General features: G+C 30.8%; 1 protein-coding gene across 2 annotated transcripts in view; it reads right to left on the reverse strand.

The window, feature by feature from the left end:
• LOC144965452 (coiled-coil domain-containing protein 87-like) overlaps positions 1-17,500 on the reverse strand; it is a 47,391-nt gene that overhangs the window by 12,549 nt on the left and 17,342 nt on the right. Inside the window, exons 13-24 of one of the 2 annotated variants that reach the window (XM_078900810.1) lie at positions 15,487-15,529; positions 14,814-14,867; positions 12,990-13,127; positions 12,220-12,363; positions 11,581-11,681; positions 10,083-10,146; positions 7,985-8,086; positions 7,035-7,151; positions 3,227-3,387; positions 2,480-2,531; positions 1,545-1,730; positions 593-735 (exon numbers count right to left, since the gene is read on the reverse strand). In XM_078900810.1, coding sequence (XP_078756936.1) covers positions 593-735; positions 1,545-1,730; positions 2,480-2,531; positions 3,227-3,387; positions 7,035-7,151; positions 7,985-8,086; positions 10,083-10,146; positions 11,581-11,681; positions 12,220-12,363; positions 12,990-13,127; positions 14,814-14,867; positions 15,487-15,529 — 1,305 coding nt within the window. The remainder of the gene's footprint in view (positions 1-592; positions 736-1,544; positions 1,731-2,479; positions 2,532-3,226; positions 3,388-7,034; positions 7,152-7,984; positions 8,087-10,082; positions 10,147-11,580; positions 11,682-12,219; positions 12,364-12,989; positions 13,128-14,813; positions 14,868-15,486; positions 15,530-17,500) is intronic. The other variant, XM_078900811.1, reaches the window with a different exon arrangement.

Consider the following 17,500-nt stretch of genomic DNA (forward strand, 5'->3'; position numbering starts at 1 on the left):
TTTTTCTTCTTTCTTCTTCTTCTTCTTCTTTCCAGCCTATCCCGCATTCTGCAGAGTTGCCATAATGATTGCCACATTTTCATGCATCTCAGATAAATGCATCATCTTCCTTCAGACCCATTTCTTTTATACCAATCCAACCATCTTATCTTTGGCCGTCCCTTTTTGGCAAGCAATTGTTAATGTCTGCTTAAAGCTTTATGACTTTGAATGACTACTTTGTGAATCCTTTGAATTTCCAAGAAACTTTTCTTGATGTTCTGGCCCCTATCTAGTGCATTTATCTAGAATGAGAAGTTTAATAGATTATGACTAAATACTCTGAAAATAACTATCAATGCATTATAGCACTTAAGTTTCGCTCCCTACTTCTGCTCCCTTAGATAGAAGCCTTTTTAATGCTGAAAATGTTTTATAAAAAAGGGAGAAAAAAGGCAAGCATTAGACTGATTTGATTGATAAAAATCTATTGGTTGGTGTGATCTTCGTTCTTTCTGCTAATGAGTGAATTTTGTGAAAAAAAATCGGTGGCTGGTAATTTGTATCAATTACATAAATCACATTTTTAAAATAAGAAAAACAAATTACGTACTTTTGTTCAATAGACATTTTACTCCTGCCACTAGACTGCATCTTCCTGGAGAAACGATGAGATCTGTTGCTCGCCTCATCTTTCCCTGGTTCATCTTCCTCAGAGTCATAGAAGTGGAAAACAGCACCCATATAATCAGTTTCCTAGAACAGATTATTATGGAGATGTTATGTCATCAATATCGAAATTATTAAACATTTCTAATTTGGACTAAAGATAAGTCAACTTTACTTGTGGTGATTATTTTAAAAACTAATAATAAATAAATAAAAAATTCCATTCATCAATCACGTTAATAAATTTGATTGACACAATCTCTAATAAACTGTGAAATAACCCAGGAAAATATTACCACAGCATTGTGATTTGGTTCCTTGCTCAAGGACAAAGAGAGATTTTGAGAACAGCTCTCACTCAGGTTTTCTGGTGCTAGTTAGTGAATCCACCCTGAGCATTCACAATGAAAAGACTTAGTCGTATCCCATTGTCACTTAGAACGAAATCTTAATTAATCAAAATAAATTTGGTAAGATTTGGTAATCTGTTGATTATATGACCATTTGTTCAATTCAAATTGAATTCTATATATAGCGCATATCAATTCTGATTTCTTTTCTACTTACAAAATTTTTTATTCTAAGAGGGAAGTTAAATAAAGGCCAAAAGGCAAGCATAGTTTACTGTTTACTGAGATTTTTAAAAAAAACCAATATCCCATTAACAATGGGTCTTTCTTTAGAAAGTCTGTACTTTCAGTGTGGCAAATCACATGATTTTTTGTTTATCTCTTTCCTTTTTATATTCTTAACTTTTTTTTTTAAATAAAAGAAATGGAAGGGAATTCGCTTTAAAATGTTCATCTACATCTATGGTGGCAGGAACATTGGTTTCAAGAGCAGCTATTAAAAAAAAGTGCTCTGTGATTCCTTCATTGAGATAACGGATTACTCACTAAAGTAGAGAGATATTTCATATAGTCATCGCTTGTGAGGGTAGATTTCCACCATTGTAACCATGAGGCATATGTGCGAGACATTTTGTCTGCCATCATGTTTGGTAGACTATCCATGGCGGGAAACATTGATGGTTGCCTCTTGGAATTGTCCATTGTCTCTTTAATTTTATTCATGTTTGGAGTCTGAGAATGTAAAATATGTATACATATATGTATATGAATACCTCGAAAAACAAAGATCGTAATTTATGTAACAATTGGTAAAAATCATAATTCGAGATAGCTTAAAACTATTCAATATTGACAAAAGACTCATAGCCTGATAATCTTGTTGAGATATGTGACAGCTCATTATTCGACTTTGACTGGTCGTGATTTTGTTCTTTTTTTTGTTTGTTTGTTGCTTTAGGTCTCTTCCAACACAATTGAGGTTATATGAGAGACCGCTGAAACAAAAAAACAAGCAATCTAACAAAAATAGTACAAATATAAATCAAAATCACAACCTAAAGATATCATAAGCTTAATTATAAATAACCAAGAACAAACAGGCAGAAGATTTACAGAAAAAAAAATATCCCCTGTCAAAAATACAATCACAAACCAAAGAAGCAGGATAGGCTAGTAAAGAGAAGAAGAAACGACATCACTATCGGATCGTACACCCATGCGAACATCATAGGTATATGATTCAGGGGTGATGCTCCCATCCAACCACCCGCTGATGATTTTGTTCTGATAAAAAATAAAATGCAATTAGATATATACATGTATCAAATGATATATTATAGCTGTTAATTCTATATATACTTGAAATGGAAGAATGCCAGAAACGAATCGTCCATCATATATAAGTCAAATGCAACAATTCAATTTATGCTGAAAACTAATAATTGCTAATAACGTTAAATTATTAAGCATCTAAAACTCACCACTGGATCAAAAATGTCTTCACCAAGAAAGTTTTTTGGAGGTTGGGCAGGTCTGAAAAATGAAAACAAAATGAAAACTTTTGCTATTTTTCAATGTCATTTTCCAATGATAAGAATAAAGGGAATTTATTTAGTTTTGTTATTTTTTTAATTATTTTTTTTTTGTTTATTCTGTATACTCCCTTTTAACAATAATTAGATCTTCATAAAATTTTCGAGATTGGCTCTGAAATATGATTTTGGAGTGTGTGTCAAATCACTAAAATCTGCATATAGAACGAAATAGTACATCCTTTTTATTTAAATTTGATAAAATAATATTTTTTGGTTAATCAGTCTACAGTTTCTAGTCAGTGGCAAATTATTATTAGTTTTGCATAACTGTTTAAACTATTCAATTACTTTATCATACGAATCGATCTAGTATTATCAATTCTGTTAAGATCAATCCAAAAATCTTGGAGTTTACAAGATCTCAAAAATTATTTGAATTCTTCGCTTTCCACAACTAAGTAAATAAAAATTTGCACTGTAACAAACTCATTACAACTCAATCATTATAGATTTATTGACGCATTTTCATTCTAATTTAATTTAGTTGTAATGTGTAAAGAAGTATTTTAAAATATTTCTAACAAAAAATTTGAGTTTGAGTGTTATATAAAACCCACTGTAGTTGTTTCAATTTGTTAACATTGAATTAAATACACCAGGTGAAGTCTATCTTTAATGGTATAATTTCCTTACGTTCTGACCCAGTCTTTCATCTGAGCATCTCCCCATGGTGGCCCCTTGTCCTTGACAAAAGCAGGATTGATAACTCTCTCCACAACTCTTTTGGACAATGAGGCAGATGCCATTGTATTTGATACATTGACTGACTCCGGAGCATGCAAAACTAATGGGTCCTGTGAACAAAGAATGGAAAGAAAATGTATAAAACTCAACCAGATTCAATTTATAAAGCATATAAAATAAAAAATGCGACTTTTGTAAGAGTCATTATCATAAGCATTGATTAATTATTTGTGTGAATTATTTTTGTAAAAGTCATAAATGCCACATGACCAATTGACTTGTATTTTCTTCATTATTCAAAGTAGGTACCACTAACTACCGAGTATAACAATTGATACTTTTCATTATTTCCAAGTGTTTCAAGTTTCATTTTCTGAATAAGTATTATTAAGCTGATATGAATTTTAAAAATTGTTAAGCTCCTCTATGTGGTTGAGGATTTGTTTTCAATATCAACAAGTCAAGTTTAAATTAGTACATGAAAAATGCCATCGCATAGAACCAGATTTATGACTCTTTCCATATCCAGTCCCTATTAGAGAGTGGCTGTAATTTTTTTTTTAAACGAAAAAAAAAAAACTATTGAAAAAGAACAAGATATAGACATGTTGATCGATAGCAAGTAAATATAATTACTCTTAACTTTAGTTGATCTCAAAGCATTTTTTCCCCAAAAGAATGATGAGTTTGGAAGCTTTTCATCCATCTTGTGTCAACAGTTTGTGGTGCCTATTTACAGACATTTGAGCTTATTAATTTGAGCAAATAACTTGCCAAAGACAGCCTGCTTGTAAGCACTATTCTCTTTAACATATGTTAGAAATATCGAAAGCAAATGAGAAGAAGTAACTATAAATTACTTAATCTCACTAAACTGCCAAAAATGTGTGCGTCACAAATAATGCAATTACCTACAACTGAAATGATAAAAGCCAATGTCAAAAATCTAACCAAAGTTGTAAAAAAAAATTGTTTCCAAAGTTTGTTTGTTTGTTTGTAGGTTTTTTTTTTTGTGTGTGTTTAAAAAATATATAAAATACCAAACAAAAACAAAAAAGAACAAAAAAGTGATTTCAAAGTCAACTCTGACACAGGATTTTTAAAAAAATGTTATTATTAATCATACTGAAGAGGAATAATCAAAATAAAGATTAGAAGGGCTGAAATGATGGTTAAAACATTAAATAAACAAGGAAATATTAAGTCAATTACTGTTGTCTCGTTTCTAGTCAAATTAAAAATGAAAGTAAAATAAAAGTGTTACTGTGTAAACTATTGTTAGAATCGGCTTCCTAAACCAAAAATATTCAATTAACGCCTTGTTTTCTTTTAACGGTTATCAATGAGTAGGGAAGTAATTATTTATTTGTCAGTAGTCAATGAAAGGAGATTGGATGACATTAAATATAAAACTAATTTTTAAAAAATAAAATTCCCTTTATTCATCCCATTGGGGAAATCTGTCTCTAGGGTCTATTCCAAGGGAAGACTGGAAAAACCAAGGCGTCAGCCGCAATGCAGTGCCGCAAATTGAGCTATGGCAAGGTGGCTTGCTCAAGGCTACACAGCGCAGCGGCGGGTGATCGATCTCAGTACCTTATGGGTACGAAGCTGCCCCATAAATTGATAGTTCATCTTCCGGCTGAAACACTTCTTTTTACCGTAGTTTCCTTTATTAAATAAGGAATGTTACTGCCTGGATAGGAAGCCTACAGGTTATCTGTTACCTCCATCGCAGATATTTGAAATTCTTACAGGAATCTATAAAAAAAAATACTAAAGTCTGCCAAATTGAAACTAGGATATTTTTTTAAAATTCCAAATCTTTTCAAAATCAAATTCTCTTTGTTAGTATTTATGTTCAGATGCACTGATAAAGGGAAAACAAATACGTTGAATCGTTATAAAACCCTTATTGTACTTTAAAAAGAAACAATTAATACATCTTAACAAAATCACCGTAAAGTAAACAATAAAGAGATGCATCTTTTGTCAAGTTCAAGGACAAGGGAAACTGTTGTAAAAGCTAATTTTAACAATCTGCTAGACATATCGTTATCTCAACAAAAAGTCACTCAAGTCTTAGGATACGTTGTATAAATTTGATTTTCAGAAAGTTAGGCTTTCATATAACACTTCTCAGGCAGAGTAAATTGAAGAGACTCAGATGGCCCTATCATTCTTAAATATCAAACAAGAAAAGGCATCGTCTCATACTCTGGAGCCATATTTGTGAATATGTCTTGACAAAGGAAAAAGACATGATTTTAGATTTTTACTTGTAAAAAAAGTGTTTTCCAAAAAAATATCATTAGACTTTAAAATCATATCGACATTTCAAAATAATTTAGCCTATAGTTTCAAACGAATTTCTTGCTCATGGATTTACATAAAGAAAATCAAAGACTTCTGAAGACCCTACTGAATGTGAACTGTGATTTGTTTCTTTTGTTTTGTCACTTTTTTGTTGCTTTTGTTTCTTTTGTTTTTTTACCCCAATAACTGTGTCATATCTTCATGAACTTTTTATAATACTTTGTTTCTTCGTAAATGTTGTACTTGTTGAATGGTTTGTTGAAAATGGGATATTCTTAGGATTCAAAGGATTGAAATGAATTTAACATCAGTTAACTTTTAAGAATTGATCAAAGATAAGTTCAAATTTACTTTCTTCAGTGGTTGTCAAACTTTAAGACCATGCAAGGCTACCTTTCTACCTTTTTAAAAATAAATTTAGGTTTATTTTTTATTTGGCGAAGGGGGTTGTCTAATTATGTTTTGTTTCTTGGTTTGTTTTTTGTTTTGTTTTTTGTTTGTTTTTCGTTTCCTTTTTTTATTGATTGTTTTGTTGTTAGTTGAATGATCCTTATTTTTCATAATCAAAGGCCAATATGAACAAATAGTCCACAAAGTTTGTTTTTTTTTCAAAAAGGTACCCTATATTCGTGTGACTTGACATCTTGAAAGAAAAAGCAAAAGAAAACGACATCATTTGTTAAAAGCAGTGGGAAGTATAGAAATATTAAAACAGAAACAAAAAATAATATAATCTGAAAAGAAAATAAAAAAGAATATGATCACAATTTACCTTGTCACTCAACTAGGCAAAGAAAAACAATGAAAAATAGTCAATAAATATTGTGTACATTATACATATATGCATAAAGATAATTTGTATGAGTATGAGGGTGAGCGGGTGAGGTCTATTTACTAGCTTCTAAAATAATGATTGTGTCAAAATCTCAAATAATCTACTATGACAGAGACTGTATAGACTGAAAAAAACGACAGCGAATCAATTAAAGTAAAATCATATCTAAGCAATCTGACTCTAAAGAAAGGAGCAAACAATGATTTTATCACTTTCAAAAAAGTTTTAACCCAATTAAATTTTGGGGAGAAATTCACTCCTGTTCTGTCAAGTCTGAGCATATTGAGATTAAGTCACACTATCAAGACAAGAGAAATAAAATATTGGTGTAGTCAGGCATTAAGGGAGAATCTCAGTTTGTCCACAAGAGAGTCACTTTTTCTTATACACCATGAATATCTCAGGGATTATGCACCTCTGGTCTTAATAAATTTACCACATTTTTGCATGAAGGTGTTTCGCATATGGGATTCCTGCTGATCCTGGTCAAATTATCTAAGTTACTTAGGCCCTCGTAAAATGACAATGTCGGAACTCGACAGCCAGTGGGATGGAAGATAGATTAATCGACATAGAAAGCAAGGTTTTATGAATTATAAAACTTACATCGTCCAATTCCATGTGTTTTGTGGGGACAGTTTTCATGATTTCTTTGTAAACCTCTTGGATTTCATCACTCAAAAACAAATTCTTATCCAAACCTTTTACAGTGACTGGGTCAATCTGAAAGAAAAAAAAAGTGATGTAAGATCTCATATGGAATATGATATAATATCTGTTTCATTTAAATATTCTTACTGACAATAATTTTCCTGAACGTTCATCTCAGTTTAATGGATAAATAGCTTTATATACATCTAATGTCAATCTAAATCTCAGAAAATATGCTGTGCACTTTCTTCTGATACAATAAAATACAGGAAGAATAACTTAAATGATTGCAACTTATCAATATCTTACATTAATAGCCAGTAGTTTCAAAGATGATGATGTAAGTTTGATGTACTTTTAACATAAAATAATACCATCTATTGGAGAATTAATTGAAGGCCTTAAAATAAAACTTAAATTCCATAATTCTGATCATTATAACTGAAATGTAATTCTCTTCATCTGATCCATTCTGACATAATATCGGATTGAGAAATCGAGTCATTTCTTACATCACCCTTCACATGGTAGAGAGCCTCGAGTTAAGGTCTCCCCTCTAAAGACGAGGGTAGGTGAATCATCACCAAGACTTGAAGTCATCCTGTAAGAATATTAGACATTTATAAGTGGCACTTGATATGTCAGTGTATGTTGTGATCTAGGCCAAGATTGAGACATAACACTTAAGGTGAAGCTTAGATAGAACAAACTTGGAAAATATGTTATTAACCAAGGTCATCCCCACGAGCAATATAGAGTTCTATTTAATTTCTTTTTCGCCAAGAAAAACGCCCAAGGTCAAAGTGACATTTATTACCCCCGAACCAGTATCGGATTTTCAAAACTCTTTCCTGCCAACTCATTATCGAAAAACATACTTTAAATAAGTAAAGTACATATTTTACCTCTTCAAGCAGATCATTGTAGACAGGGGCATGCCTCTTGAGAGTGACTGAAGACATGCATACTCTCTCTGACACCCGAATATCAGATGTCCTGACTATGCCCTGTAATGAAAAATCATGTCAAAAGGATTAGATTTCATCAATTTGTAAACACATTTTATAATCTTTACATATTTTCTAATTGTTATTTGTCTTGTTTTGTTTTATTATTTTTGGTTCATTGGGGTTTTTTTTTGGTTTTTTTTTTTTTGGGGGGGGGGGGGGGGGGGGTGTTTTTTATAATCATATTTTTAATTGTTTGTTGTTTTTTTTTGTGGGTTTTTTTTAAAGGGGGGGGGGGGGGGGTTGTTCAGCGAAAATGACTCCATTACCACTTATCAACTTTTTGTTTTGTTCATTCATTCATTATCCTTTTATTGACTAGCTCATGAGCTTGTGTATCAACTTTTATACTTTAAAATAACAAAATAACACTTTGTTTAAATGCAACAAGGATTGCGTTATTGAGATGAGCAATTTGTTTTTAATCTCTATGTCTTTTATCAGTTAACCCTCTCATGTTCAGATTCTTTTTGGGGGAGTAGATAATGAGTTCCCTATATGGCCAAGGCAATCATGTAGACATCCTTTGATGATATAAGCCTTCTCTTTGATATCTGCAGTCGCCTTTTTGTTTTCTACAGTCACTCGTGGCTAAACTCCGCCCAGAAACGATTTCATAGGTCCGTCCATCACCAAATTTCAAACTTCTGTTCTCGTGAGTTCTTAAGTTTTTTGACCGAAGAACGATTGGCTACTGAGCATCTTGACCCTTCAACGATTGGTCGTTCTGGCAGCTCACGTGTCAACAGCCGTCAACAATGAATTGAATCATTGTTGAGGCAGTGGAAGACGGCCATGGAATAGTTGCGTCACAATCGCCACGTTGATGAATATATTATCCAGGCATGGCTGATAGGTAAAAAAGCCAAGTTATCTTCTAGTTACTTTGAGATATAAAGAATGATAAAAAAATCAAGAAAATCGGCCGATAAATAAAAAAGTTGCTAATAAAAGCTAAAATAAACAAAAGCAATTTTTAAAATCAAATTTATTCGTAAAACAGTTGGTTTTCAACCGATTTTTATGAAACAAAGACCAATGTACTTCTTTTTTCAAGCTGAATTCAGCAATGTGACTTTCAAATTCCTCAGAATTATATTTTTTACTTTTAGATTTTAGCTTTTAGGCCTACTCAATAAGGTGTTATATTCCTTGCATAACAATAGCGTAATACATCGACGAGGAGAAGCGTCTTTGTTTCGGCCAGCTGGATAGATAGCCTGTGATTAGTCGAAGACTTTGAGACGCTTGATTCACAATTCTACACGAATGGACGGTGGCGGTCTATCAAAGAGGTGTAACAAATTTAATTACCGACTATTTTGCTGGGTGCTAAAATTACAAAGTAATAATTTCGCATCAGAAAAAATAACTCTGAAGTTCCTATCTCTTTATTACAATAAAATTGATACCTCGAATGACAAAATCGACCCACAAATAAGGGAGTTATAAATTATTCATAATATTTTTTAAAGTTTACAATAATTGTCTTCAAAGTCATTTTTCATCACCAAAGTCGTAATTTTTTACCGATTTTTACCAAACAAAGTGCAATGTCAACGATTTTCACCCGCAAATAAAATAGGATCCAAATCGCAATTTCTGAAACATATTTTCTTTTCTGTAGGCAAATTTATAAAAATCAAAGCTGAAAACACCCCGCAGCGGTGACAGGGCCTGTCATTTCCTTCACAACGATTGGATTTTACTTACTGAGACCAGTCTTGACTACCCCGCCCATGAATATTATGCCGTTGTCGTTTTTTGTCGGGTTGAATCTTAAAGAGTTAAGATATTTTGTTCACCCTATCTGAGGGTGTATTGAATTTTTGAATATTTCTCATCAGCAATGTGGCTTCTTCAAAAAGCATGACATAGTAGGCCTTTGATTTGGGTTTTACTCATTTTGTTCATTATGTTACAATAAAAGGTTTAAATTGAAAGGAAACGTTGGTTCTTTTAATCAAACCACGTTGTCTAAAATAACATTAACTACCTTGTTTCCCATATTAGAATTAACTGTGTCAGGCTGAGGCTGGGTTGGTGGACTCACATAGACACTGGAAATAGAGGAATAGAAATTAAAATCCATTATCATAATATCATTCTTCAATGATTGAGCAAGTATTGGGGATGTAATAATAATAATAATAATAATAATAATAATAATAATAATAATAATAATAATAATAATAATAATAATAATATTAATAATAATAATAATAATAATAATAATAATAATAATAATAATAATAATAATAATAATAATAATAATAATAATAATAAAAATAATAATAATTAGATTAAATCATGTAAACATTCATAAAAATTTCTTTTCTCATAAGATATATATTATAAAAATATAATTTTTATTTTTCTGTTTAAAACAGAAAAAAACAAAACAGAGGCTCTATGTAAGAAATGGGTTGTGCTATGACATTTCACACGGACAACCAGGGAAAGAGAAAAGGATTTCATTCCATTTTTAATGATTATTCATGGAATCACTAGTTTTGCTTAATTGTTTGCCATATGTAATAGACAGAGTTTGTCTATTTTTCAAACAGTTTTCCTCAAGTGAACTTTCCATATATCTCGTGTGAACATAAAATGATATCCCATTTTTTTAAAGTGGGCAAATATTTGCAAAACAAAATATAATATATATATATATATATATATATATATATATATATATATATATATTTTATATATATATATATATATATATATATATATATATATATATATTTTTTTTTTTTTGTTTTGTTTGTTTGTTGCTTTAGGTCTCTTCCAACACAATTGAGGTTATATGAGAGACCGCTATAATATATATATATATATATATATATATATATTATATATATATATATATATATATATATATATATATATATATATATATATTCTAATTATAATTATTGTTACTCCTACAGATCTGTTTCTTGTCACTGGGACAATCTACGGGAAGTGTGTGTAATCGTTATTGTTGTTGGAAGTGAAAGTAGATTGTTGTGTTTTTCTAGATTCGTGTTTATGGAGGTTCGTAATTACATAAAAGGTGTTTGTTTCTATGTCTGCATGAGGATGTTAGTTGTTTCTTCTGTTGAGCGTTGCCATGGTCGGTTTTGTGATGATGAAGAATGTTTCTTCTAAGCAGAGGTTGCAAATCTTAGAAGAGGGGGAGTACGACTGTGCTCTGGAGATGATTTTCCATGTGATGCTGTGTTGTATGTTTTTTTCTTTGAGGTTCCAAATGTGTTTGCTTAGTGTAGTAGAATGTCATTTGTGTATGTTTCTGAAGGAAAGATATGTAGGAGTAACAATAATTATAATTAAAATGTTTATAAATAGCTCCTTTTATCAAAAAGTTGAGCACTATTATTTCATGGTTTTTGCTTTTATTAATTATATATATATATATATATATATATATATATATATATATATATATATATATATATATATATATATAGAATGTGATTATTGCTCACGTTTCCTCTTCCTCTCTTTGCCTCTGTTTATCTTCAAGTTCCTTGAGTTGCTTCTCCATTCTTTCTTTCATGTCATCGTGTCTAGCATGGCGTGTTATTGCCTGCAATATTCAACAGTGGGCACTCAAATAGAGATATTTATAGTGGTGCAGCAAAGTTCTATATCTTATGAAATCGATTTGTAGCATTTTAGGCACATATAAATTTGGTGCAGATGGTTGAATTCTTATCTTTATCAAATTGATAACCTATCATTATCGGTGCATGATAAGCATTGCTCAATAACGTTGAAGATGCTATTGCGATGGTATGACAAAATGGTACGCTTGTTAACTGATGTTTAGTAACAATCAGAGAATTCGATTTGTAGCAACAATGATTAGAAGTGATAGAGTATCCTTTTGATGTTGAGATAAAACACTAGTCAAAGACAATCAATGAACAGGTTGTGACATTATGATTCACAGAATATTTCACCGACAAAAAGCACCTCTATGACCTAAGACTAACTCTTTCAATATCATTTCAATATCGTAATCCACAAGAAAATTTCTTTCAACTTTGAAAGAAGGTAAAGCTACCAAGTCTGTTGACCTTGCTGGCAGATTGTTCTGACTTATTAAAGTAAAGTCAGATTACCTGAATCAAAGGTGGAAGGTCGTCATCATCGTCTTCTTCGCCTGGGGGAAATTCATCATCTTTTTGATCCATCAGTTTCTTCAAATCATCAGCGATAAAATCTCGACTTCCAAGAACAGGCTTGGTCTGAGAATCAGTCTTATCCTGTTTTTGAAAAAAATATAATTCACACATTGCTTGCTTTAAAACTAAAGCACCTACAACGCTTTTGATGCAGAGTAGCTCAATTAATAGCACATCAAAATAAAATATAGATGTGTTTGGTACTATCATGCAAAACATCAGACGTATCATTGTGTCCTCCAAGTTCACCAGACAGTTCAATCTAAAGTTTATCATATCTACATATATTTTTAAACTGCGAATCAGGATGATTAAGAACACACAATTGTATGCCTTACTCTAGAATTGCTCTTTTTGTAATTGAGATTTTTCATAGGAATACAAGAACTCGACATCTTGTGCATTGTTTTTATTTCACTGTACCATTAAGGAATGACACCAAGGTGTCAGAGGAGACAGAGGGTAAACTGATTATTTTAGGACACAATCACAATTCGGATTTGACAAATGTATAAAAACCAATAAATATTGGGTTTCCAAACATACTGTTATTATCCTTTTGAAAAGCATCACTCCCTAAAACATCAACCCATGGGGAGAAACAAATTACTTGCGGCAAACTAACCTTGATGATTTCAAACGATACTGAATGTTCAATTGAAAATATTAAAGAAATGACATTTGAAAAAAAAAATATTTTAGCATACCCGATCCATCCCATCTCTCTCCCTATCTAAGATCAATAGTTCATTCTCGATAAGGTAGTCTCTCCTAATGTCATTAGGGATGCCCAGTTCCTCTAGCAGACTCTCCTCTGGGAAGAAATTTGGCTGAGAATGGCACCTCTGGTTGAAATGAGAAATATATTTGAAGACAGTGACAATTTGGTTTCAAAATCCTGCACTAGTATAAAAAGACATGGACATCACTTGGAATTGATCTACAAAATAACAAAACAGCACAACTTGTGACACATTAGGCAAATCATAAAGATATCTTACCTTTAAAACAGAAAATTAATAAAAAAATGTTTTAAAGTGTTATTACATTTTACAAACTGGGAGCAGTGTAGCATTGCGGGTGGGTCTTCTGCTTGCAAGCCATTTAAGTCACACTATATGGCCCTGCATAACTCAAAGGGCAATGTTCTTATGGCAATCATGAGTAGTACTATTTACTCCAAAAAAAAAAGACTTCATAGGAGTTAACAAATAAAATTTATAAATAAAAGTACTACAAAACTACAAAAATACTGATAAAGAGTTGATGTTAAATCTGACGACATTAACAGCTTTTCAAAATGATTTTAGAAGTTAAATTTCATAATAAAACCCATAGAAATAGTAAAACATTGTCCAAAACTTTATAGATTTTGAGTGAGTACTTTATAATTATTATGATGTGAATTTTAAAGAACAATCTGTTTTAATTTCTATAAAGTTCAAAATCCAAAGAAAATTGAAAATAAAAGCGAAAAAAAACAACAAGACAACAAAATTCAGAAACACTGGTCTACTGGTCTGAATGGCCATATTCATATACTAACAAGAGAAACAACATGAAAATAAAACTAAAAGAGTCAACATCTAAACTAAAGCAAGAAACTCAGGAACTCTGATTCAAATTTAGCATTACCATGAATATAGAGAGACCTCTTTCGATTTGATCTTCTTGAAAAGGGATGAACAGAGTTAAAGAGAGAATTACTATTGATGAGAAGTCACTCTAAAAATAAAAACATTTTTGAAAACATGGTGCTATCCTGACAGTTTGGGAGACCTGATAGTTCAGTTGGTAGAACACTAACTCAAAAAAATCTTTGATCCCCTTCACCTGCCGTTCATCCAGCAGCGATTGGTTAGCTGGGGTTGCTAGATCCAGCGGAAAGTACTTTGCGATCACGTAATAGCTTATCAATAAGATAGCAATCAATTGTTACTGCCCACTTAACACTAAAGAATCCCGGATAAATACTCGCCTAATGGGCTATATGGCTCTGAAAGACTACTTTCTATATCCTGCCAGATAGTTTATTGTGAATTATTTTTCATGAGTTTAATACAGAGCTAAAATTGGCTACAGTTAAATATGAAGCACTTTAGTAACAAAAAAGGTGGGAGGGGGGGGGGGGGGATATGAATGATAAAATATAAAATAAAAATAAAGAAATGGAGCAACTCGTTGTGCAAAGAAAAAAATAATATATTCAAAACTTTTAAAGTATATCTTTTAAAATAAAAAGAAGCAATATTATTGTATATATGTATATATGTTTATTAAAGTATGTGGTCACAAAAAAAATGACTGAAATATCAAAAGAAAGTATTTAATAAGGGTGAATGATGAAAGACAAAATCTTTACACAATTTAAGCTTTGAAATAAAGCAGCGGGAGGGTCGAGTGAGATGAAAATCAAGGCAAAGCTATCAATATAATAATGATTGTTATTTTAAAATCTATACAGATGCTACAAGAGAATAAAGCAAACATCCAGAATGAAGAATGATATCAAAGATTTGTCCATAAACTACCTTCAAAACTTCATCACCGACTTCAATATCTTCTTCACTCCAAACACTTTCTGGCTGTGAGAATTAAATGACCAATTCACAGAATTGTGTTAGCCAAAATAGTGTACATTATTCATCATTTCTTGGTTTATGCATTACCATATTTATTGCAAATAGTGATGATGATGACGACAATGATGGCAACAAGTTTGATGATGATAGTAATGGCGATGATATTATATTAAAATGTATTTTGTTGTGAATACTGTATACCTTGCAGATACCATGAAAGGTTTTGAATGTATATCATTCTTTGGGCATGGGGGATTATTAAAAAAAAGGAAAGGTAACAAATTGGGACCGAGGTCAATAACACCCAAGACTACTAAACAATATGAGGTTGGACAATTATAATGCAACAAAGTCTAAGAAGTATAGGTGGATTTGATATGTCTTTTTAGTGAACGTAAGAATTCTATCAACAATTTGTTGGAAAGATAAAAATGTAGATAAATTATATCATGGCCTTAAAACATAGTTATCTTAAAACAGGGCATGCCTATTTAATACTGCTTCAGGAAGCTGACTTCAATAGTTACACATCATTATCCTATGGTTTACTTTGATTTTCAGATATTTAAAATAGAACACAGTACGATAAAATCTCATAAACAAGTTGGTGGAGTTGTCTTACCTTGTATATTACACGCTGCTTTGATATGCCTTCTTTGGACAGTCTTTGAAAATTTAAACGAAAAAGATAAGCATTAGATTAATCCAACACAATATAAATGAAATATTTGTGTATGATGTTATCCTTAAATGTAATCTACTAACATTGAATAATATGAGCCAAAAACCTGGCATAAAAAAAACGTTTTTATCTATTCCATGAAATACATCTCTTAAATGTTAAGTCACATATATATAATATATATATATATATATATATATAATATATATATTATATATATATATATATATATAGTCATATATCTATCCCTATTCCATTAAATACATCTCTTAAATGTTAAGTCACATATATATATATATATATATATAGTCATATATCTATCCCTATTCCATGAAATACATCTCTTAAATGTTAAGTCACATATATATATAGTCATATATCTATCCCTATTCCATGAAATACATCTCTTAAATGTTAAGTCACATATATATAATATATATATATATATATATATATATATATATATATATATATATATATATATATATATATATAGTCATATATCTATCCCTATTCCATTAAATACATCTCTTAAATGTTAAATCACATATATATATATAGTCATATATCTATCCCTATTCCATGAAATACATCTCTTAAATGTTAAGTCACACACATATATATATATATATATATATATATATATATATATATATATATATATATATTATAGTCATATATCTATCCCTATTCCATGAAATACATCTCTTAAATGTTAAGTCACATATATATATATATATATATATATATATATATATATATATATATATAGTCATATATCTATCCCTATTCCATTAAATACATCTCTTAAATGTTAAGTCACATATATATATATATAGTCATATATCTATCCCTATTCCATTAAATACATCTCTTAAATGTTAAGTCACATATATATATATATATAGTCATATATCTATCCCTATTCCATTAAATACATCTCTTAAATGTTAAGTCACATATATATATATATATATATATATATATATAGCTCAATGTAACAAAAACAAAGGAACAACTGTTTGATCACAGAAAAATAGGAAAAAGAGCAAGACAAATAACAAAAATTAACAATCAGGCGGTTGAAACTGTTGAAACGTTTAAATACCTTGGTGTAATTATAGATAACAGTCTAAGATTTGAATCGCACACCAACAATGTCATCAAAAAATGTAACCAGCGCTTGTATATACTCAGAAAATTAAGGTCTTTCAATGTGAACAGAAAGACCATGATACAAATCTACAAGTCATTAATATTGAGTATCGTTTCGTTTGGCATCACAACGTGGTATGGAAGCTGTGGAACAAAAGAAAAATCCAAACTACATAGAACCCTCAGAGAGGCTTCAAAAATAATTAACACAGACCTTAGAAGCCTTGACACAACTTATATTAATGCAGTTGAGAAGAAATCTTTTAACATTATCAACGAAAAGAGGCATCCGCTGAACGAAAAATTCCAACTTCTGCGCTCCGGAAGACGGTATCTAGAAGCAAAATGTCGGACAAATCGACATAAGACAACCTTCATTCCAACCGCCATAAAATTAATTAACAAATCTTCTGTGGAAAAATGAGACAACCAATGAAAATAACGAGAAGCAGTGTCGTGAATCATCATCATCGACATTGCCGCCGTCGTTATCATCATCATCATCATCATCATCATCATCATCATCATCATTATCGTAGTCATATCATCATCATCATCATCATCATCATCATCATCATCATCATCATCATCATCATCATCATCATCACAATTATTGCCATCTTCTTCTTAATATAAGACACTATATTTATAATATGGTTATCTGCTGTCCCAGCAAATATATCGTATCGTTCTATCTGTCTGTGTGTGTGTCTGTGTGTATGTATATATGTATGTATGTATGTATGTATGTATGTATGTATGTATGTATGAATGTAGGCATGCATATACGATGATATGC

Source organism: Berghia stephanieae, chromosome 2 (assembly GCF_034508935.2).
Source record: "Berghia stephanieae isolate SIO BIC M18660-M18661 chromosome 2, UCSD_Bste_1.3, whole genome shotgun sequence".
Taxonomy (NCBI): Eukaryota; Metazoa; Mollusca; class Gastropoda; order Nudibranchia; family Aeolidiidae; genus Berghia; species Berghia stephanieae.